Consider the following 24659-nt stretch of genomic DNA (forward strand, 5'->3'; position numbering starts at 1 on the left):
CAAGCCTCTAAAGGACAGAAGACGGAAATACCTGCTGTATCTTTCCCTTTAATCCTATGTTCACACTTGGGTTTTCATGGAATCTTGCAGCTGGGCATCCAGCAGACAGGGCAGGACTTGCTTGGAAGTGGGGAACACCCCTGTGTTCACACGCTGTGGTGGGGGCCACATGTTCGTACCCTTCCTGCTCTCTGGTAGAAGTTTTTAAAATTGCAAGTAAACTTGAGACACTTTCAGGCATGAAGTTAATTTTTTTTTCAGAAAATGAATGAATATCTGGGGAGAAGCAACTGCAGTAGGTACTTGTTACTAAGTCTTGTGATGCAACCAGCATGTAGAGAACTGCCAGATACATTTATCAGCTGGCATTTAGGGAGCTGACTTCATTTAAGATAGAGCTAGACTTTATGATTCTTATCTATTTAAATTCTAAAATATGAGGAGTGGGGAAAACACTGAAAGTGAGCAGGATTATTGTTCAGAAGTTTTGTTTTATTAACAGAGTGGGTTTAACTGCTAAAATACAGATAAACCTCCTCACTGAAAACTAGTGTAGTTATCTCCCTGTAGAATATGTAAGTGTTTCATATGGTCTGAGTAAAAATGAAACAGCTGAGAAAATATATCATAATTTTAAAATGCTTTTGTCCTTCAGCTGGAAAAACAAAACTGGTACTGACAGAAGTGTAGTCTCCAACATTAGGGTAACACGAGCAGCTCCTTCATATGCATTTGCAGAGTATGTCCCTGCTACAGATCACAGCTGAACAGCACACAAGGAGTGTACGTGGGTTTTCTTTTTTCAGCCTCTCCTTTACTACTAGACAATCATCTAGAAGGTTGTACTTCCCATCCCAGCCTTTATTCCATAGAGAAAATAAACATTTCAGGCAGAAAAGGGATACTAATAACTTACCTGGAAAGAAATTAGAGTTCTACTATAGAAGCAGCTCTTAATAAATAATGTGGGTTTTTTTTTAACAAAGTAGGGAAAAGTGGATCATATAAAAATGAAATTTTAGCTGGAAAAATGAGGGTAGAAACAATACAGTTTGCAGTTCAAAGCTGGGTATATTTTAAACACAAAGGAGGTGGGAAAAACTGAGGTTTGCCTACTAATCCCACAGCCAGAGAAGTATAAGTTGTCTCCAGAGGTTTAACAGCAACAAACTGGTTATAAAATAAATACCTGTGAAGCAGTGTATGTGCCAGACTGTGTAAGATCCACCTGAAAGTGTAAAATAAATGAAGAAAACATTCCATTATGGTCCTGCACTTGAAATGCACAGTTTTCATAGCAAAAACTATCTGCTGAATATGAAATTGCCTTTTTCATTATGACAGCCCCAGAGATAAGAGTATGTTAGAGAGAATTGCTGGTAATGTACAAGATATTACTCTGATAGCCTTTTCTCCTCAAGTTAAAACTTAACAAAAAGTCTGATTTTTTTAATCTCTTTCAAAAAAACCCACAAACAAAACTCTTTTCCCAGTGTGTGGGTAATTACCTGCCTGATATTAATTACAGAAACCAACACATCTGAAAGAAAAGTATCTTGTGCACACAGGATTTGAGGGGAATGTATTGTTGTTGAAATATTTAAACTTCAGCATCTGTGGTTTGAGGTTTCCAGAATAAGATTATGGGAAGTGACCAATACAATTAGCATATCTCCATCAGGAACATACTCCTGATAATATGAGCCTTTGCCTACTGCATGATGCTAGGTAAGAGAGCTCTGAGTCTGAATGATCAGCCAAATATGGGTAGTAGTTTTTTTTTAATCTTGTAAGAAATTAATAACTGGAGAGCAAGATCCCTCAGACACAGTAAGTTACCTGTTTTTAGACCATCATTTTTACTGCTGCACACGATGCCCAACTCATCATCTTCTCTGGACAAAAAGAACCCACCTGGTTAAGCTCCTGACACCTTCAGCTCAGAGTTCCAAAGAAGCCAGAGGTCACTGTTGCCTGTACACCTGCAGGCCTTAATTCCATTTCCTAAGCTTAGCATCACACCTTTCTTTCATATATACTCCTGCAGCCCTCAATATAGTTACTCAAACCAAAACTGTACTGCATTCCTACTGAAGTTGTCCATCAGTTCTATCAGTATGAGCTGCCAACAGGAAAGTAGGGAGATGATTAACTGTAACAAAGCAGTACAACAGCCAGTCTTCATTTACCCCTCTGCACATCAAGATACCATGGTCAGGAGCATATTTTCTGCTTTGAATTGGAGGAAAGACAGCAACCATCCAGTATGTGTTGCAATAAAATGAGAAAGAGCAGTTAGCTATCCTGATATGTTCTGCTGTTTAATTCCCCCTTTACTGTAATGTTCTCACTCTACTGGTATACAGCACTTCTCCCACTAAAACTCTGGTAATATATTTGTTCAGTCTTAGTAAGAGAAATCTGCCACTTCTGTGGCATACCTGGGGTGGGTAGCAGCAATACTGGGTTCCCTGCTGAGCCTTGTTCATGTACTATACCCTTATTTTACAAGAATTCTTGCCAGTGCTGGGATGTTTTTCCATTCTTGCAATTGAGATTCTGAAAGTTCATTATGAAGAACTGGAATTAAATGAGCAAAGGCACAGCAGGCCATGATGCAGGTGCAAGATCTACAACTTGCATAGTCAAATTGGAATAAATAGCAAAAAATTACTCCCACAGTATGCACTACAAACATTTTAGCCTGCTGATATTTTCACATCTTAGAATATCTGCTACTACCTGTCGTTGAACCTCAGCCCTGTGTATGAAAACAATACCTTCTTCAAAACGTGGAGAGCAACATTAGATAGGTGTTTGTAAGCAGTAGAACTTAAAAAGACTCATAAGGGACTTGAGTCTCACGAGCTTCCCAACACTGAAAAGTTACAGTGAGGAATTTGGGCATGTTCAAAGTTATCTGGAAGCTGAATGACAAAAGAGGGAACAGGATCTGAAGCAGTTACAACAGAATCCAGCCAGTGTTGAGCAACCAACCAACAGAAACCACAACAAAAAAGCCACCTGGAAAACCTGTAATTGAGTGAGAACAATTGTTATTATCACAAATGCATACCCTGTTAAAACGTCAGCAGAAGAGCTGAGAGCATAATGGCCATCACTTACTCTAGGTAAGTAGTATTTTTATAAAAGCTTTATGTTAAGGTGTATTTTACTGCTCTGAGCTGCATCTTACGTGATTGGAATAGCTACTTTGGGCATCCATCTCAAATTGCTGCTCAAGGGTTGGTTGAGTAACCCCCCTGTGCTCTGCTTCCCAGTGCCCCGTTCCACAGCGCCCCAGCGGCAGCGGAGCCTTCCAACGCAACAGCTGCCTTGCCTGCCTCTAGCGCCCACTGCTCGGGTTTCACTTTGTTGTAGCACAGCAGCCCCACAGGTGTTTGGTTCAGGCAGACGGGTGAAAAAGTGGATAATTTCCCAACTGTGAGCAGAGTATCTTTTAGAACTATTAAAAAACCCAAAAAAATGTTATTTGCAAAACCTCCTTCATGCACACTTGGTAAGCAGAAGATTTTTAAACTCCCAGCCAAGAATGACTTGCACAAACTTTTTTTTTTTCAAATAGCAAAACTGTTTTGCAGCACATCATCAAATTTCAGTACTGTAAATTAGTGATTGCAATTTCTTTTAGAGCTCTCAGGAGTTTTAAAATCAATGGTATCAAATTGCAAGAACTACTCTTTCCAACTAAAGGCCTGTTAACTCTTGCCTTTTATGGTACTAGGAAACAGTAACACTGAATTGTTACTGATGATCTGTGTGCAAAATTTCTGAAGCACAGTAAGACAGATTCCTTTACTGCTCTTGTAAGCAACTAGCAATGTCACTGTTAAAACTTTTGATGAAGATCAATGGCATGAAGAAAACTATTGACTAAATTTCATTTGCTTTTGAATAAGATAAAAAGTCACTTCAGCTTTTAGCTAGATTTTAGTTACTAAAATATTTGGCAGTTACAGAAACTGCATCAAAATGAAGTCTCTCAAGTGATTGCACTACCTGCACTTTCTCACTAAAACTTGAGGTTGAAGTTATTAAATATAGGAGGTGAATACACTCCCGAGTTGACTGAAAGATATTTTTTACATTTAAAAAAAAATCACCAAGGTTAGCTCTCATTTCTAACACAGTATGAAAATGTATATTTTGTATCTCACATTCCCTTACTAATACTGAAGCTCAAAGAATCCTTTCATGTTATTTTTAACCAACCTCCTCCTCCATCAGGTTCTAAAAGGAAAAAATACTTAGTAAGTTCAATACAGAGTGCTCTCTGAGCTCTGCCAGAACAAAGCTTTAATTCAATACTGATACCCTTGGGGAACAGAACACCACAATGGTAGGTGAGCAGCCCTCCATAAGCTGGTGGGCTTTGCCTACAGATTGTCAGAGAAACACAGAACAAGGTGCTGCTGAGCTGGGGAGATCTCTGGCAAGGGCAGCACGAGTGGGTCTCTCCCTGCATGGCCGTGTGTTTTCTCACACTCCGGTGCTTTACAAGGTGGTCGGTAACCTCCTCCTCTTGGTTCTATAGCAGGTAAGTGGAAATGGTTCAGGGAAGACTTAAGTGCCTTCTGTTTCTCAGACTGTTGAGGAAACGACAGAAGTTTGAAATACGCTCTGTAAAACTTCTTTTGCCATTGCACCTTAAAGAGCAAGTTAGAATCTATACCTTGATGTTTGATCCAAAAAATCTAAGGGACTGCAACATGGAGGCTTCACCATTTTCCTTAGGTGGCTGGAAAACAGAATGCAATGTAGGAGTAGAGCAGGAAGGCAATGAGGCTACTGCAGAATTATTGATTTTTGGTAATTCTGCACCAGAAGCTCCATGTTGTTTTGTTTTTTCCTGGACTCGCCCAAGATAATGCTTTTAAAATAAATAAACAAGATTCAGTTTCTTTCTGAGGGCAACTTAAGGAATAAAAGTAAAAGAAAATCCAAATTATTAGGAAAAATCCCCAAGAACCTCAGGCAAATACTACTTTAGCTAATTCTTTTTTCAAAATTTATGCATCACTTTATGTTTCTTGCAATTTTTCCTAAGGAACTTCTTACCCAGCCTACACTGATGAACCCCAGAGCTAAACTGGTGGAAAAAGTGAAAAAGTGGCTGCTCCAATGGAATGAGAGTTTGTGCTTTCAAGGTTAAATGCAGAACAGAAGTTTTGGGGTTTTTCTGCTACTGTAATTCGTTATTTTTGATAAAAACCTGTTTTTCTCAAAAAGTTTTCATGTAATACTAACTTCAATCTCACTTTGCAGACTGAGCAAACCCTTATGAGTGAGTATGTTGAGCTTTTTTCACATAGCTTTAATATACACAAAGTTTTAGTTTGCCAGAATTTTTAATCAGATTTTAATTTTTTTATTTCCAGTGTCAAATACAAGTTTAGAGTTTTCCCAGATACTGGGCAAACACGGGATAATTAAGTTTTAAAAAACCCTCATATTTATTTGCTCGAAATGTAGACTGCAGGCCTGAAGAGGCAGAAGCACCTTTTCTGTCTCTGCTACAACTCTTCAGCAAAATGAGGATGATACTGAAAAAGCCTACATAGAACTGACCCTATAAGTAATAGCAACTATGACAAGAGTCTACTGAAAGGATTAAGTGGTATCACAGCTTCTAAATTGTAACTCGTGTTTCAGGGCTTCAGGGGGAGGGGAAGGAAGTGCATCAGACCCAATCCAGACCAGAGTTTAGGCAGATGAATGAAACCATGTCATTATCTTAAGTCAAACGTTTCTAGCCAACAAGCTCAGTGTCACAAATTACTTTCTCTAAATGGGCTGACAGTTCTCCCACTTAAATATTACCTGTCTTTGACTTCCCTTTGAAACTTGCAACAAATGCAGAGGTACCGACCCTGATTTATTTCCAAGTAATCTTAATTTTTTGTGCAAGGCCAAAGGTTGTGCATCAGCTCCCCTAAAAAGTTTGGGGAAAAAAAGAAAAAGAAAAGAGAAAAATAACAGTTGTGCTTTAGGTCAAGTTTGGACTCAATGCAAAGAATTATGTTGACTGAATTCCACTCTTTGTATTGCAAGTTATGTACTAGCACTATAAACAAACTTCATTTCAGACCACTTGAAATAATAAGCACACATCATTCCCCCCACTTTTTAATGTTAGTCTTCAAGATTGAAGTGATTTGAAGTTACTTGCCAGAGTTCTTGAAAATAAGGGTGCTGTAATGCTTGATGGGCAGCAATTCTCTCATCAGGGTCATATTTTAGCATTGCATACAGGAGAGAGAAGCCTTTGGCAGACAAATTGTGCACATGAGGAGGTACTCCTTTTCCTTTTTTAATGGGGAAATCAAAACTGGCAATTCTTGACCTGTGTTAAGCAAGTTGAGAACAGTTATTCATGCACATTCAGAGAGAAGTACAATTTAGTGAAAAAAATTGTTCTCATCCGATGTAGACAATCGTTTACTAGGGACACAAGCAATACTTGGAAAAAATGTTTTCTTTCCTAGTAAGTTATATAATTTGTTTTAAACAAATAAAAGGCCAAATAAAATTTGATACAGGCTCAGATTTCCTCTGCTCTGCCTACAAGGATCACACTGTGTGTCTCTGGGCAGGGGTAAGAGACATGGCTCTTTGGTCAGCAGCCTTCCCAACAGAATTAGATTTTGGTGGTGGTTCCCTGAAGAGAACTTGCACACAGTTGTACAGTTACACTGTGGATGTTCAAACAGTGAGGTTAATAACCATGGGAATACACACTTACTGCTTGAACTTGAGGAGAGTTTTGCTAGCAGGAGTGCCTAAAATGTCATGGATTTTTGAAATTTGGTCCAGCTCATTATATCCAGGAAAGAGAGGCTGAAAACTGCAAGGTGAGAGATGGTGTTAGCACTCGAGAAGACACAATTAAATTAAAGTGGCACCCCTGCCACTTCAGTTAAAATTATTTCATTTATGAGGAAGATACATTTTTAAATTGTTCATTTGTGAGCAGTTTAATACCAACAAACAACTGAAGGACAACATGTGAACAAAGATTAATACAACTGTGTGTCTGGGTGGACTGAGTACTTTGGGTTCTTAAACAGAAATCTATAGTTGACCTCTCCTCACAGGTTTGGCGTAAAATATTATAGAATCACAGAATGGTTTGGGCTGGAAGGGACCTTAAAGTATCATCCACATCCAACCTCTCTGCATGAGCAGGGACACCTCCCACTAGACGAGGCTGCTTCAAGCCCCATCCAACCTGGCCTTGAACACTTTCAGGAATGGGGCATCCACAGCTTCCCTGGGCAACTTGTCCTAGTGTTTCACCACCTGCATAGTGAAGAATTTCTACATAATGTCTCATCTAAATCTCTGCTCTTCCAGTTTAAAACCACTACACCCTCATCCTGTCACTACATGCCCTTGTAAAGAAGTCCGTCCCCAGCTTTTCTGTAGGTCCCTTCAGGTACTGGAAGGCCACTACAAAGTCTCCCCAGAACCTTCTCTGGGCTGAACAACCCCAACTCAGCCTGTCCCCATAGGAGAGGTGCTCCAGCCCCCTCATCATTTTCATGGCCCTCCTCTGGACTCGCTACAGAGCTCCATGTCCTTCCTGTGCTGAGGACTCCAGAACTGGACACAGTACTCCAGGTAGGGTCTCATGAGAGCAGATGGGGAGAACCACCTCCCTTGCTCTGCTGGCCCTGCTTCTTTTGATGTGTAAAGAGAACATCCCTCCTGGTGAAAAGCAATGGATACGGGACTGTGTTTTTTTCCAGTGAAGTGGCAGATCCCAGAAGACAATGTGTTTTCCTCATTTCAAGAGAGCAGAGCCAAGCAGTCCCTTCTGTTGTGCATGCACATAGAATATGTAAGAAACATCCCATTCCTAACACACAGGTTATTTGTGAGCAGCAATACTGGAAAGTTGGTAATTTGAACTGCATTCCTGAGCTTCATCCTCAACTAATAGAAAACTTGGAGAAAGTCCTTGAAAACGTTGTTTTCAATAGAGAAATCTGACTTAATAAGTTAGGTCCACTAACATTTTTTTTCTTGCACACATTGCCTTTTCCCATGTTAGCAGAGCATCTCCTTAGGCTTACAATTTAAGAAACACTTCAGTAGCATCACATGATTCTTGAAAGCAATACATTCAGCCCTCTTAGCAGGAGGAGAGTTCTTGTAACTGTTTGCAAATTCAAACAGCTGGCTGCACACTGCTCTGAAGGTCTTTATAAAGCTTTGAGTAGAGGAAGGAGAAAAAAAGAGATCTGATTCATCTTGTGCAGCTATATTGAGACAAGCAGTTGGTAGCAGCTTCTGTGTGAACTATGAAAATGTCCTCTCTCTAAATGTAGAGCTTTAACTTAGGGAAGGACAATCCACAAAAAATCTAATCTGGGAACCATGATTTATAAGGAACAGAAAGAGGGAGATCCAAGGTTTTAAAGATAAGCATGGCTGAGTAAAATGTAAAGCATAAAGGCTTACACAAATGCTCACTAGCATTAAAAAGAAACAAACCTGTCAATAACTTCCTTTAGCTTGGCAAAGCCATATCTTTTTTAATTCAGTAATTTCCAATCAACATTCCTTATTTCTCTCTGATCACACCTATCAAGTCTGAAAATGTGCAAAGAATGAAAGCTAGAATTATGAGGAAATATCCTTAAAGCTTTTTACCCTAAGAAAACTGAAGTTTGCAGTGTGTCATTTTCTCGCCCAACTTCAAAGCCCACCTGATTCAAACTGAAATGGAAAACCCCAACATTTTTAAAGCTTTTGGTCCCGATTTACTTTGCAAGAGAAGTGCCACATTTGGGATTTTTCTGTTAACAGTTTTCTGACCAAAGCAGAACTGTTTCTACAAGTTAGCAGGCAAAGCATAAGGACTGTCATATAATGTGATTGTGATGGCAGCAGCTGCACTTGCCATGTGGAGGAGGAGGAAAGAAGCAAAACAAATGTTATCTCTCCTGGTTGCATATCAGAGACAGCAGTGTGGGAGGAGAATAAAGAACTGCTGCTGTTGCTAGGGCACAAAGATACCGGAGAGATACTCATGGTGGTTATTTTTCCTTTTTTTCTTGAAGACCAGTGACAATTTTCATTGAGTTATAGTTTCATCATCATTGAAAAGCTTAAAGGATTTTAATCTGGGTTTTCCTGAAACCATCCTTCATCAGAACCCAACTTCAAAATATTCCAGGACATAAGATCCTTGTGCAAGAGTTTTAGACACTATAATATAAATCAAAGGGAATGTCTTTTCTAATGTCTGTTTTTTGCAGAAGAGTAAGTCAGAAAAAGAGGGAAAGATTTTACCATCAAGTGCTTTAAGTCTGAAGACAGACAGTGATGCTCATGGCAGGAAATGAGCCCTCCTCTCTTCAGAGATGAAGCAGAGAAAACAAGTTCATACCAAACTCAAACACAAAGCCAATGGAAAAAAAACCCAAACAACCAACAAAAAAATACCAAAAAACCTCAATCAAAAAACCCCAACAAACTGTTTAAAAATATTATTTTGCTTGTAAATAATATTTGTTGGTACTATGTTCTCTTGAACATCCCACTGCTTTACTCCTAACCTGCCATAGGGTGCAGAGTGCCAGACAAGACAGGATTGCTGCCTCATGAGCCCTGCAGACTAATCACAAAAGAAGCTTCCACAAAACCATGGAAACAAAGATCATATTAACGACAACATGTGTTCCTTATTTGAGTTATTTACTTTTGACTTTCTTGATTCATAATAAGCAAAACCCTCCACTGAACACTGTACCTTGCCATTTCATAGAAAACACAGCCAGCACTCCAAACATCCATTTTGTAACTGTAGTAGCCATTTGTAAGCAAACATTCGGGTGCTTGGTACCAGCGTGTGCAGACATAGTCTGTATGGGGCTGCTTAGAATAGATATTTGTACAAGATCCAAAGTCTCCCAACTTCAGGGTGTTCTTCTGCAAAAACAAAGTATTTTGATTAATTAGAAAGGCCGAAATATTAAAGCAAAGATATATTTTTTTAAACGTGTGAAGTAGTCATCATAAAAAAAAAAAACAACCACAGATTACTTTAAGGAGAAACTCTGAGAAATCCCAAGGATAGTAATATGGCAGTAAAACTGCAATCAAATACCAAGTAGCTTGAAGATACCTGTGTCCCATAATATGTGCAAACGCCATTTTCTACATCATTAAAATAAAAAGCTAAGAGTTAACTGAAAAGAATATGGACTATTACTGAAGGGAAGGCTGACAAATAGGACATCTGGATTAAGTTATTTTCTTAGAGTTCTTGTATTTTGCACTGATGTAACAGGTGGTTTTGGCTTCTCTTTGTAATGGCTTCTCCTGTACACTTCTAAAACTTAAACAAAAAGCTTATCTCCAGAAAATAAAATGTCCTAAACAGAATTTTGAAATCCTGCCTTTTCAGACATGAGCAAAATAACATGCTGAAACTCTCAGGAGAGTAGATTTTAATGAATAAATAATCTGAAAGTTTCTACTCTCTGAAGTATGAGTAACTTCCACTAAATGCAGGAATTGAATGTAGAAAGCAAGCTACTGAACCCTGTTGCTTGTTCCTAGGCTGACACAGAAAGGAAAATATCTATTGATAGAGGATAAAGAACAGGTTTGTAGATCAGAGTGACCACATGCAGGCTGTAACACATCCAACCCATTTCAGGTTTTAGCTAACAACAAACTTGCCTGTTCATTCCTCTAGATCAGTAACACAGCATGATAAGTAATGGTCTATAGTATTTTAAAACTATACTTTTATTCATAAACAAGCATTACTTCTCAGAGTAAAGAGAAAAATACTGATATACTTCATTTTCAGTTAAATATTCTCACATAAAAGTAATTACCTTTATTAATATGTTTTCTGGTTTCACATCCCTGTGAAATATCCCATTTCTGTATCAATATAAACACAAGAGAGAAAAGTTCAGTTAAAAGATAAACTTTATCAGTGATTCCACTATGGTGAGACAACAGGTATGGGAATGGGGAAAGGGTAAGACTAGGGAGGCGAGGCCAGACTTTCTGCTTTTGCTCTCACCAGGGATACCAAAGGATTGCAAGGGCCACCCCTTCCCAGAAGGGCTTCCTGCAGCAGCTGCTGGGGACCCTTTTGGGTGCTGCCAGCAGCATGGGCTGCCTACTTGCTGCCTCCCAGGGCTCTGCTACAGGCAAAAATGCATCTGGGCAATGGCGTTTTCTCTCCCTGCAGCAGCCTGCTGCCCCAGATAATTGTGTCTGCTTAGAGATGACCCTGACATAAATGTATAATAAATACATTGACTGTAAAACTGTTGCTGAACCAGGTCTCTTACCTATGTATGTAATCAAGAGATTTGCATAACTGGTACATGTAGTTCTTAAGTTTTTTTTCAGGTAATGGTTTTGTCCTTCCTAGAATTAAATTTCAAGTTGTACAAGTCCTTTTTAGCAAACAAGAGAACAAAAAAAACTACTCTTCAGCTTCCAACAGTGCATTAACACTACCTATTGCAGTTATACTATTTCTGTCATTTATAGCTACCTTCATAATCCATTTTCTACTCAACTTCAGACACAATTTAGATTTCAGTATGCACCAGAATAGCTCAGCTAACAACTGTCAGTTGAAAAGTCTGTGATCTGCCTTAGCTTTTACTGCAGTATGTTTCCCAGTTTCTAACAGAACTGCAATACTTCACTTCTAAATGTCTAATTTCCTTTCTAAACAAAGTAATTGTCCTTAAGGTTCAAGATTCAAATCAATCACGTCGGATTACTGCAGTGCTTCAATGACTGCAATTCACATTTGACTTGCAAATTCAAGGTTAACCTATGTAGTGTAGCTTGCTTATTGCTGTTGCACAATAATGAGTTATAATATTTATCTATTTTTCAGAGCCATTCAGTAACTACTCCACTTTTTTTTCTTTTATAGGCTCCAAAGACCTTCTGAGCTTGTTGTAAAGCCCTTATGCAAAGCTGCAATGTCATCAGCAGAGGCAGAAATGACCACATTTTTGAAAAACAAAGCAGGTACTGATCTGCCTGCTGACAGTAGTATGAGTAATTGGCTGGGGAGGAGGAGGGAGATTACCAGGACACTAACTCATTGAAGCTGCAGGGGCCAGCAGCCAGCAGGACCTGTGTTCTGACTGATTTCAGCCACCACATAATCCACTGAGCAGGATTAGATAACAAAGCACTTGAGATTGAATACCATTTACACCAGGAACTGTAGTATTATTGCCCCAATAGAGGTAAACGGTGTTTTCAACATCAGGATTTTTGTCATTTATAATAGAAAAGATTTTATAAAGTGCAGCTATTCAAACCAACTTGGATTATTATTAGTATTTCAAATATCAGGGCTTCACAAAAACAACTTATGCTCAATTGTTTTTTCATTACAAGCCACTAGTAAAATCTGGTGCAAATGCTCTTCTACTTCCATATTTATCATTAGAGAAACCTTAGCTGGAAATAATGATGAAGGGAATCGTAAGGTGGCAGCACTTGAGGCTACAACTGTTTTCACATGAGGCATCTTCCCCATCCCTCTCTGAGCGATATTTTTTTCATCGCTTTGGATGACCCAATTGATACCACTATAAATTAATAGCAAGAGTATTATGACTTTGTGTAAAGACAAATGGCCTTGTCTTGATTAATAACACAAATCTGTTGGTTTATTAAGGAAAAACAAACCCAGAGAATCAACTTTCCACATTAGTAGCATGACAATAAACTGTTCTTCTAATTACAGAAGTGTCTCCATACGCCTTGTCAAATTAGAAATTAATTTTCAGTCAACCCCTGCTTCAAGTTTTTCTTCATTACAAAACTTCATACAAAGCTTTCTAACTGAAAGCTTTTTTAAGTTGCTCTGCAGCTATATCAGAATTAATTTTGCAAAATACAGAATAGTCAGGAGGTGACAAGCATTCACATTACTATACACTAGGCATTTTCAGAAGACTACAAATCATCTGAAATTTAACTACTTTTGTACACTCTGAAAACAGTTTTGTGACAGAGCATTGCTAATGAACACAGCTGAATTGTTCTACAAATTAGTAATACACTCCTTCAGACCTCAACGCTGAAAATTCAAAAGGAGCTCCTTCTACTTCCCATTGTTATCCAAATATTCTCAGTCAAGAAGTGTTCTGGCTCAGAAAGATTAATGTTGCAATTTAATTACATACTTGGCATTTCTGCCATATTGATTATTTGAAATGCCTCCCACGTTACATTTATTGACTTTGCAATAAGCCACAAGTAGAACTGCTCAAGGGAGAAAACAAATAAAAACCTATTTCTGCCCTATAGGAAATTGTGGTGTTGATACATCTACTTTGAAACTCCAAAGTTAACTTCTGAAAAATGCAAAACACTTAATTACTTTAATACTGCAAAATATCAAAATACTTGATTTAACTTCTTATAATCTTAGTCAGAATCCATTTTTCTTTTTATGATTTGATAAGCTCTATCCCATGTGCCGCCACCACCACCTTATACCAGGTGAAAAAAAGACACTGTATCATGGTAAACACAGTCCAGACACAAAATCCAAACCATAAGAAGAACAAGCAATTTATAGTAGTTCAGACAGACCCAGATTAATGTTTGGATAACCCCTAATGGCAGCATTTCAGATTACAAGTGAACACAGATTTAATTTTTAACTGATTCACCATGCCATAAAAAAGTAGGTTTTTAAAACTAAGTGGCAGGAAAACAATCACCTTATGCAAAACTTGAATTTTATAGAAGCTTTATTAAAAAAAACCCACAAAACAAAATGTAGCAGACTTACTGAAACTATTAGACTAATTTCCATCTGTATATGATGCTTAATATAGCAGGCTTTTTCACACGAAAGGAATTAAACAGTGATAAATGTAGCCAAAAAAAAAGGAAATACTCTGAGGTTAAAAAAAAGGCAGTTAAAGAAGAAACCAAAGCATTCTGATTTTTCTTAACTAATGTACAGTATCTTTCCTGGAAGGAGAAGATGCAGAAATGTTTTTAATGCACCGGACTAACTTACTATCCAATGAGGACTCCTTCCTATATCCCATTATTCTGACTTTACAGGTTAACAAATTTACCCTGGAAAAATAAGATGTCTTGTTAAAACCAGCAAATATTCATGTCTGCTTCAGTGATCAGCAAAGCAACTGCATTTTAACCTCAAATTCTTATTTAGGTCAGGAACTCCTATTAGAGATCCAAATACCCAGGGTCACTAACGTAATGTTTGGGAGCAGGTCTTTTATCCATTCCATTAGACTGAATGACAGTTGCACGCTCAGTTACTTAAATGACTCTCCCAACTGTTAAGACATCACACAACTTTAATTACTCAGAAAATCCTCTTTTAATGTTGAATTATAAGTGTCCCTTCATTTGCTGTCTCCAACGCCTTTGGTGTCTACATGAGATCTGGTTTTAAATCAGCTTTTGTTCTAAACTGTTTGTAGGAACTCTGCTTTAAACGTGACGGTCTCCTGTCTGCTTCAATAAACAGCTCCAGAATTTTTAAGTATAGGAGGTTTCAGGAATAATGTTAATTTTATAGAGAAAATTTGGTTAAAAGCATTTCAACTAGATATAATAACTAAAAAATCACTATTTGTTGATTCAGTAGTTTCTGAAACAAATGGAATAATTTTCTTGTTATATCATTAGTCCTAACAAATAACCTATTTTAAGTTGTATATTTTGTCACATAAAGCAATTATTTTGTGTTTTGCAGTCAATATTGTTTCCATGTTTTTGTGTAAAGTTTGACTGCAGAAATAGATGTCCACTGACCTGATTAATTACAAACCTTCTGCATGCATCCATGCCTTAAACAAGTGGGTATATTGCACAGGAAAGAAATAAAGAGTAAAGCACTACAGCACAAGAACTCCCTCGAGTTTTATAACATATAACAGTGAACAACCAACTGAAAAACAATTAATTAAACTTTGTTATCTATACAAGAGTGGGTTCCTTAAGGATAAGCTACGTACCTTTTATCAGCTCATAAATACTCAGGTCCATAAGTTCACAGATCAGTGAAAGGGTGCCATCTTTTTTATCACTAAAGAAACAAATAAGGAGACTTTAAGGCAGAAATGTTGATTTGTACACAGTGTAGAAAAGAGTTCTTAGTTCAACCAGTATAAAAAAATTACATTTGCATTTTTAACTGGTGTTTTCTCATAGAAGTTTTTCAACTTAGGGTCTGAGATATCCTAGTTTTAGTTTATGCTATCCAAAGTGTCCATTGCAAAAGTTAACTGATTTACTCCATGAAGTCATTTGAAGGCATGTTTTTCTGGGCATATCACACTGTTCAGTATCATGAAATTTCCAGTAAATTAACTGATACCATCTTACAATAAAAGACAGGAAAGCCATTCTGCCATATATGAAAATACTTTTTTGTTCTATTGCATGGAAATGAGTATCTAACTGGAATCTGTGTTTTGCTGACAACAGCTCTTAAGTATTATCACGATATGATAATAGATCTGACATTTTATTTTCTGTTTCACTGCTCTGCAGAGGCAGATGTCTTTAGGTCTTCAGTTTTTTGGTTTTTTTTTAAGATAACTGCTTTAAAGTACACCCCCTCTGTTCCATGAACCCAGACAGCAAAAGGTTGAGGGTACAATCTGCAATTCAGTTTGCAGACAGACTGTGAAGGAGCTAGGCGAGCTGGCTGGCCATCTGGATTACACTTTGTTACCAACACAGCAGCTGAAGCTGAGAATTCCAGAAAGCTAAGCTGCTGACACCATTGCTGGCTTCCCAAAGACTTGTAGAAAACAGCCTTGTCAATAACAGTACAGTACCAGAGCCTTGAGCAGAGGAATAAAACAGCCTGAAGAGCTTGAAAAAAATATTTTAGAACAGTCAAGTTTTGTGTCAAGCATTTGAATAATAAAGTGTATGTCTGTTGTTGCATAGTGATGACATTTAATGTGCAGTGATGGAGTAGATGCTGCTATACAACCTGATCTCTTTGTGAGACAGAATATGTCCCTAGAAGACACTTAAGTGTCAAATAAAGCTAAGGAACCCAGCTTCACCACTGACTGATCTATTTCCAAGCTCACAGTTCAGCTGCTACCTAATTTAGAGATCTAAACTTCTACTATTGCAATGGAGTGTCTGTAAATCTTCCTATTAAATGATACTGCCAATTAGTTTGCCTCAATCCCTAGTTCAAACTGACAAAGACCCCTGAAGTACCACAGCCTATTTCAGCAGATAAGCTCTGACCAAAACACTGTCTCCAGTAGAGGTGATGTCATGCAGTTAAAGCATCCAATGAATGAGACATGGGTTGAAATTGCCAGCAAATAGTACATATTATTATATGAAGTTTAGCTACATGTAAAATATATCTAGTCTGTAATTTTAATTGTGACATTGAAATAACTTTGGTCTGCTGCAAAAGAGCCAGAGCAAGTGAGAGCTACATCAGATTTTCTTAACAACAAGGCATGGATACTTTAGAATTTAACAAATTTGGTGGGTTTTTTGTTCTGTGGGGGAAAAAAAAAAAAAAAAAGATGTTTAAGTGGCTACAGGTTAGTTGCCTCTAGACCTAAAAGTTACTGGATATCATTCAAATAAAGGAATAAGAAAGAAAGACATTATTACCATACTTACAAAATAACTTCATGCAATGTAATGATATGAGGATGAGGATTCAGCCTTCTTAATGCTTGTACTTCTCTCAGATCATTCACTTGTTTCATACTAAAGTTGAATTAAAAAGAAAAGAAAAGACTGACTTGCAGGCAGGGACTGGATGATAATTCTTTCTTCCCTGTCATGAGACTGTCAGAACCTACTCTACTCTGTTCTGTAACTGAACTTTTAACACAGGGCCTGATAAATTGTTCTCCTGCTTGATTTCCTTACAGAGCAAATCAGTGATCAGGAGAATGGCTTCCCTGCTTCTTGCAGGCTGGAGTATGTGGACTTACCCAAACTAGGTAAGTAGTAATGTATTGTGGTCCAGACATCAGTTACCATGTCAAGAAACTACCTGGGAGAAATTTTGTGCTGCATAATAGTACGTATGATACTCCTTATTCTGCACTGGTGTAGCATGCATTCCAACTACTGCTCAGCAGGAGGCTGAAAGTGACAATCTAGCCCTGCCAAATTTAACACAATTTTAAGTTTTGATAGTAACCTCTCACATGAAAAACGGACACCATTCAACTATTGTTTCATTGTTCTGTTGCCCTCCTAGATTTTAACAAAATACAAGCTACAGAAACTCTATGGAGGAAGCAGGAAACAAAGAGCTTTGCACACTTTGTAATGGATGAGAACAGGACATACAAGCCTTTTCACAGTCAGACTTGAAGGTAAACACCAAATCAGTATTTTCCAATTTGAAACTAGGAGAAGGAGCTTGTGTGGGCAGGTTCTGCTTAAAACACTGTTATCTGTTGCTAAAAGAACATGTCACCAAAATGTGTTCATCAAAACAATATGTCAATCAATTCATCAAAGGGTTAAAGGCCTAAAAGATGTTTTAAACATGCTACATGGAAAAAAAAGAAACTACTTGTTATGCCTTATTGCTATGCCCCACCACTGAATTGTGCATCATCTGCCTTTGATGTAGCTATGCAGTGAGTTTAAATGCTCTTTTGACCATAAATTGGACAATTTGGTCAGTTGTAGGTAATGTATAAAAGGACCAAGAGTTCTCTAACATCATCTGAAGATATTTGAGTTCTCTCTCTCTCCTTTTTTTTTTTTTTTTTTTTACATTGTGAAATCTCACAAAGGAGCAAAATGTCCCATTTTACTTCATACGCATAAATGTGTCACTCCCACTGACTTCACTGGGAACTTAAAGTATTTAACTGAGAACACAAAGTCAGTGACCCAAAAGGCATTGTTTGGCACTTATAAATTTGGAGAAGAACGTCAAGTCTACGTCCACTTCCACACAGCCCTCTTCTCTATGCTCCTAACTGATAAACAGCACTTATTTGTGACCATATAGCGAGTCACTGATGGATGTAATTAAATATAAATGCAAATATGAACTAATGCTATACATGGACTAAAGATAAACACAGTGGTTTTAACTTCCATTAAAACAGTATTTAAGTAAGACTGAAAAAAGTATTGTCCAGGGAGAGAACTGACACATTTCCTCCTCCTATTACTATTAACAGCAAAAACAAAACCAGCACAAACATACTCAGTGCATTTGGAAAAGCAGAAATCAACTACAGAGTTCTTATTCTTCTTCTTCCACCCTCGACCCAGTGGCCAGGCAGCACTTAGTACAGTGGATGACATCAATTAGAGCACCCAGGGAAATAACCCCAATGCCAAATGGGAAGGTCCTGCATTATCAGCAGCAGAATTCCTTTTCTGTAATACATGCAAACCTTTTTAATACACGTGTACTCAGACTTCACTTAGTCTTCATTTCACACTTCCCCACCAAACTTAAATACAATTTTCTGTGGTACTATCACTACATACCTTTGAAATGGTTGCTTCATGCGTTTACATGCATAGTACTTTGCATCCCTAAGACTCAGTGTCTTCAGAACATCAGAAAATGTTCCCTCTCCTATCTTACAAACTGGTTTATAGTCTAAAAACAAAAATATATTGTTTCAGTATGTTAAAAACAGAAACTGTTATGAAGACTGCATATCAAGCCATACTTGATTTGTTAAATTCTGACTAATGGAAATTTTGTAAATAAAAGGTTTTTTTGCTAACACATAAGATATTTATTTATATCTTAGACAATAAACTACTATCTCCTTGCTCAGAGACATGATGCCTCTGCACACAGCACTTCATACCTTTGTTCTGCTGCAGCACATTAGCAACTCATACCTGAACTTACTCTTTGATTCTTCCATCAAGAAACATCTTTATTTACAAAAAAAAACCCACACGCTTTTATTTGTATCCACTGAAAACATAAAATTATCTTGAAAAGCAAGTGTCTGTTGTCATTGTTCCAGCATGGGTTTTACTGTTCTTTTGGCTTGGCTTTAATAATGAAGTGCACCAAACAAGGATGTGAGAAAACAGTCAATTCTAGTTCTGCAGAATTTTAAGCAATCAAGCAGATAACACAAGGTTATGAAAAAGGCTTTATTTATATTAATTTATGAGTCTTTTTCTAATTTCCTTCAGCATTGACATTTATTTTATTTCCTCCTTTATTCTCCTTCAGCTTTGTGGTTAACTGTTCCTTACCAATCCCACTCCCTGGTTCCTTTCACCTACTTTGTCCTCCTGCTTCCTTTTATTTTTAGTACCTACATATTCTATTCTTGATAATTCTTCCAGTATTTTCATCTGAGCACAAGCCAATTCTGGTTACCTTAATGCTGCTGTTGCTTTTGACATAGTCTTAATATTTAAGAAAGATCCAAACCCAGTCATTTTGAGGGATGCAGAGCAGGAAACCTTTTTTTATCGTGTTCAACCCTTTAGGGAAATCAGAATAACTGTAGGAGTCTTAAACTATGTTGATAGCAGCAAATTCACTGAAGTGCAGTTGCCTATATTAGTTACTGGGACAACAGTCCCTGGCATGGATTTGGCCTGTGACAACCACCACTCCCCTCAGCACCTTCCCAGCTTGATGTGAGGACTCCTTCTAAGGTCATTTCTCAAGCACTTTCTGTCCTACTGCCTTGTTTTGGAAGATAAGAGAATTCACTAGCATAGATGTGGGCCTTTTCATGCCAGTTGCTGTTTGTGTCCAAGGAGATTTCCAGATATGTTTAATTTACAAGTGTAAATACAGCTTCACAGTGGAAAAAGCCTGCCAAGAAATTTTGCTGAGGAAAAAGTTACTTCGGCAGGGATATTCTAACACTGTCTTCCAACTAGCCATCAATGTATGTTGTCTTCATCACTTTTCTCCTCCCCAACTTTCACACTTACTACTGTTAAAAAAAAAAAAAGGTGGGGGAGTGTCTCCTTTCCTTATGATCCAACTACTTCTATTTTAATTAGCAGAAATCTTCTCCTTGGAAATCCCTCTTTCTCCAACACAGTTGCAGCACTTCTGTGAGAATTGTCAGTTGCTCTTTGCATTTTTATCACCTGCTGCTTAGGTTTTCTGATAATTAGCCATCATGCTGAATCATAAACTGATTAGGCCATCTAAATTTGAGTAACAGGAAAAACCAGAGCAATTTAAAATCAACTACACCATCTAATGCACTATATGTAAATTGGCCACGTAGAGAACTGTTTTAAAAGCAGAAACAGAATTTGAAAATCGTTACAGGTAAAGGAGGCAATCTCTAACAGAGATTCCAAAATAAGGAAGAGACCATGAGACTGTTTAATTCATGTGGCTGTTATTTGATAACTGGTCAATTAGTGCTTTAAGCAGGGCAATCCCCAGCCTTTGGCATTCATTAAGCAACAGGAGTCAGCAAGCAACATGCTTTGTCAGCAGAAATCACACTTTGCCTCATGCTCTCTACCCCCACTTTAAGTTTTAATTTCCCGTCTACACAGCTAAATATAATATGGAGATTGTAAATTCAGAACACTTAAATCTCACTCCTAAAAAATTCCAAAGAAAAAGTATCAACAGAGGGGTTTTTTTGGTAGCAACTGATACTCTGCAATCAGTCAGGTGCACACTGGCTATGTTGTATGTTCATGGAATGTCAGAGCCAGTCCCCTTGGAAAAGAATAGCCAAGGCAAACAAAAAATAATTAGTTATTTATTGACCTACTCTGATTCTGATACATGGTAATACCATATTTTTACTTTCTTAAAAGCAAATAATTGATTCTCTGTCATTAAAATACCACCAAACAAATGAAATTACCTGAAAATAAGATCTTAACATTTATGGTGTACCAGCCATAGGTGCTAATGAACTAAAATTGTTAGAGAAACACAGGGCAAGCATTATTGTTCACATTTATTGAAAACATATATAAAGAAGTTAGATAGTATATGTTGATACAATTTGGTTTTGTTTACATTTTCTTCTACATATGCATTTTGCTCCTACAAGAGAAGTCCAGATGAGATTGGAAGGCTAAAAAAATTATGATAAAAAAAATTAAACTGAAGACTTGTAATAATGTAAGAAGAATTAATCTTTTACACACTTTAAAGCATTCTTACAACACTAAGGATTTTTTCATGTAAACATGCAAGGTTTGTTAATTTTTTACAACAGAATGCTATCTATACAAAACAAAAACCCTAGACATAATAAAAAACTGAGGCTTTAACCTGGTCCTTAAGAGGGAATCATCCAGTGAAAAGAAGGACAGCAAAGACCTGAATAATTTCAATTGCTTGAATGAAGTGCAGAATCAGGAATGAAAACTGCATTATGTGAAATGTCTCTTTGATGCAGAAAATCAACATGTAAACTCTCAACAAAACAGGTCACTGAGGCTGAGAGAGCTTCTATCCTAGTCAGAAAATGAGAACGATCATGTAACAAGTTAGTTATAATTTAATAAGAAGCTGAAAGGAAATCAGACATTGTAAGGATAACACAGACGTTTACATAGACAAAGAAGAAGTAAAATTTAGACTTCAAAGATCCTAACAATTTAATACAAATTTTAACCCTGTCCACAAGCCGGGATTTCTGGAGATTCTTAAAAATCCACTTCAGCACCACGTAACTGATCGTAAGTAACCAGGTGGCAAAATACCCCCACCAAAACAAGGGACTTCAAACATACACTACAACAGTCAGGTCAAAGCCTGTTAATTTTAAAAATTACTACAGCTACAAATAAAAACTTGTTATCAGGTTGTGCACCTGAATTTGTGGTACTAAAAAATGAAGAATGACATTAATGTTTAAAAGTATTATCAGCATGTTAGGACTGAAATCCTTGAGAATGATATTAAGTAAACAGTGTTCCTAATTACCCATTAGCAATTCTTTCATGGAACATTCATCAAGCTAGATATTACTGAACCTCTTCCTTCCCTCCCCTCTGCTTCAGCACACACAGATGTTCAGGCTTAGAATTGCTAGCAGAGAGGCAGATAAGAAGAGTAAGTTGTACCACTCTTAGCTGGTCTAACCCCAAAAAAGTGGTCATGAAAATGGCAGAGAGGCAATCACTCAACAGAAGGACAGTTTAATGTGCAGGAGACTACAGAACTCAGGGAATTAAAAGCAATGTGAATTGAAGGTATGGGCAACTGATGGAATTCAAAGACTACACTTGTATTACTGTAATTAGAGAGCACAGAAAAATCAATAATAATTTGGAATTAAAGAATCCAAGATAGAAGGACAGAAGAGACTGCACTGCCATAGTCAAAACAGAATATTATAAAACCTAAAGCAGATAAAGATGCCAAGATGCTGAGGAAGAAAAAGCCATTACATTTAAATGTGACATTGGTGCATATGAGAAAAGTGAAAAAATACAACCCAAAACTGAAGAAAGCAACAAGTTCAGCTCCAGCCAGTTAAAAGGCCATGACACATAATCATTGCATCCACAAAAATACCAAATGTTTAGGATGGAACATGGGATGGCTTGAAGAACGATGTTAAGTAATGGAAGGAAAGACGTGCAAAACAAAGAATGAGAAGACTTAGCAAATTCTATGAAAGTACTTAGAAAGACCAGAAAACAGACAGGCTACTGCTTCACGGGAAGGAGAGAGAGATTTATTCTCAGCTGCCTGTTGAAGAGGAGGACTGGCACGCAGAGACCAGCGCTTACATATGCGGCCTCGGTAGGAAGATCTAGGAGTTGGCAGCGGGCTACAGTGACGGCGGCTTCCCGGGAACACAAAAGCACCTACAACCACCTCAGCCCGGGTCGTCCCCAGTCCCCTCGGGCCCGAGTCGCCGGTAACGGCCGCCCCTCTCAAAACGCCCGGGCCCACGCCACCCCTGAGGAAGGGCCATGCGCCCGCCGCTTCCACACCGAACAGGGCCCGCTGCTTTTCCCCACATCCCCTTACTGTACATCCTGCGCTCGCTGGCAGGTCTCAGGGTGGTGAAGAGAGCGGCCGGGTCCCTCCCATCCGCCGCGCACCGCCCGGCCCAGCCCTCAGCACGCCATACTGTGTTCCCGTCACCCTGGCAACGGCGCAGGCCCCGGCTGCCCGCCCCGGGCCCCGCCCACGCGGCGCCGCGTGACGCTGCGCAGGCGCACTACGGCCCCCGGCCGGCCTGAAGGAAGCGGCGCATGCGCAGTGGGCACGGGGCGCCTGCAGTGCCCGCCCGGGCGGCTGCCGCGCCGCGGGGACCCTCAGCGCGGGCCCTGCGCCTCGCCCGGCGCTTCCTACCTCGGTGTGCGCCTTCGTCTGCCCGGGGCGGTGCTGCCCCGCGGGCCTGTCTGCCCGGAGCCGGTGGGGTTGGGTCGAAACCAGCGAGGGCGCCATTAAGCCGGCGGCGGCGCCAGTGGCTCTGGCTGCTGGTGTCACTGGTGTCACTTGTGCGCAGGCCGTCGCTGCAGGCGTTCCGTCTCTCGCAGCCCGGCGAGCTCAAGGGATCTCCGGTGATCTCCTGGTCCCTCGCGGTCCCGCTGTGGCACCGCAGGCGTGGCTGGTGCGGTGCGGTGCGTGTCGCCAGTGCCCAGCTCGCTCGAGGAGTAAACGGAGGGACCAAGGTCCGGATGGCGGCCCCCCCCCCCCCTTACCCTTGATGAAGTTTGCCTTTTGCTAAACGGACACGGTGTATTTTAACATCGGCCTGAAAGCTGAGAGGAAAAGTTGATCTTTTAAATGGCGGTCTATGTAGTAAAAAACAAAATACTAGGAAACGGTGAATAATTTGTCCATGCAAACTTAAGATCCCAACAGTGCGTTAAACAGCCAGAATAGGACACGTTTTAGAATAAATGCTCCAAATAAATATTTTGTTTTATTGAACGAAACTGGCATCATATCGGGGAGGGGAAGCCGCCCTGTGAATGTGTCCTGTGTGTTACCTCCCAGGCGCGGCATCCCACAGGCGAGGCCGAAGACTTTCTGGTGGAGCTGATCCCAGTGCTGCCGCCTGTGCGGTCCGGCCTAGCACTGCCAGGGAGCCAGCGTGTCCCGCGGCGCCGGTCACGCCTCTCGGACACTGCGGGGGGGCAGGATCAGCCTGATTAGTCATTCGGGGAAAAACTGCACTATCACTGGCCGGTTAGCTCAGTTGGTTAGAGCGTGGTGCTAATAACGCCAAGGTCGCGGGTTCGATCCCCGTACGGGCCAGAAGAAAAACTTTTTCCTTCTCCGGTTCTTCCCAGCCGTTCCCGCCCCACCGGTGCTGCACGGAGACCCCCGGGGCGCGCCCCACGCGGCTGCAGCCTCATCGAGCTTCCGCGGCTGAGGGAGCCCTCCCCGGCACAACGCGGACACGATTCCTGCCGCGGCCGGCCGGCCCGCAGCGTGACCCTCCTTGTCCGCTGGTGCTTTTTCTCCCGTCGCAGCTCCGCGCGTGGGACACGCTGCGGGTGGCACTTCTGGCGGCCGTGGGAACCCCCCCGAGGCAGTGACGCGTGGCGGAGCGCGCCGTCCCAAGAGACGCTTAAGTGGGGGGGAACCCAACACGCGTGAACGCCCCACAGCCGGTGCCCCCCTCCGGAGCCTTTTGCCCCCGCGCGGCTGCCGTCGGTGCGGGGCGGCCCCGCCC

At 39.7% G+C, this 24659-nt stretch overlaps 2 protein-coding genes and 1 non-coding gene across 6 annotated transcripts in view; 2 read left to right on the forward strand and 1 right to left on the reverse strand.

The window, feature by feature from the left end:
- Positions 1–17294, forward strand: part of WDR20 (WD repeat domain 20) — a 62827-nt gene extending 45533 nt beyond the window's left edge. The window contains exons 4-5 of the mRNA XM_051620309.1: positions 16941–17012; positions 17276–17294. Of these exons, the coding sequence (XP_051476269.1) occupies positions 16941–17012 (72 nt within the window). The 3' untranslated portion in view covers positions 17276–17294. The remainder of the gene's footprint in view (positions 1–16940; positions 17013–17275) is intronic.
- On the reverse strand, positions 769–23106 carry MOK (MOK protein kinase). 4 transcript variants are annotated; one of them, XM_051620318.1, is made up of 12 exons: positions 23000–23106; positions 18535–18649; positions 16684–16773; positions 15033–15103; positions 11343–11421; positions 10875–10923; positions 9779–9957; positions 6764–6865; positions 6191–6364; positions 5842–5953; positions 4694–4759; positions 769–4607 (listed from the first exon to the last, which is right to left on the reverse strand). In XM_051620318.1, the coding sequence occupies exons 1-12, from the start codon at positions 23004–23006 to the stop codon at positions 4398–4400; spliced, it is 1254 nt and encodes a 417-aa protein (XP_051476278.1). In that variant the 5' UTR covers positions 23007–23106; the 3' UTR covers positions 769–4397. The 4 variants fall into 4 exon arrangements, with proteins under 4 accessions (XP_051476278.1, XP_051476275.1, XP_051476277.1 ...); XM_051620315.1 differs by having other exon boundaries at positions 4694–4891; XM_051620317.1 differs by lacking the exon at positions 18535–18649 and having other exon boundaries at positions 4694–4891.
- Positions 23107–24164: 1058 nt separating this feature from the next.
- On the forward strand, positions 24165–24238 carry TRNAI-AAU (transfer RNA isoleucine (anticodon AAU)). The gene has a single exon. It is a non-coding gene; the product is annotated as a tRNA-Ile (tRNA).
- Positions 24239–24659: the final 421 nt, after the last annotated feature.

This window comes from Apus apus, chromosome 5 (assembly GCF_020740795.1).
Source record: "Apus apus isolate bApuApu2 chromosome 5, bApuApu2.pri.cur, whole genome shotgun sequence".
NCBI lineage: Eukaryota > Metazoa > Chordata > Aves > Apodiformes > Apodidae > Apus > Apus apus.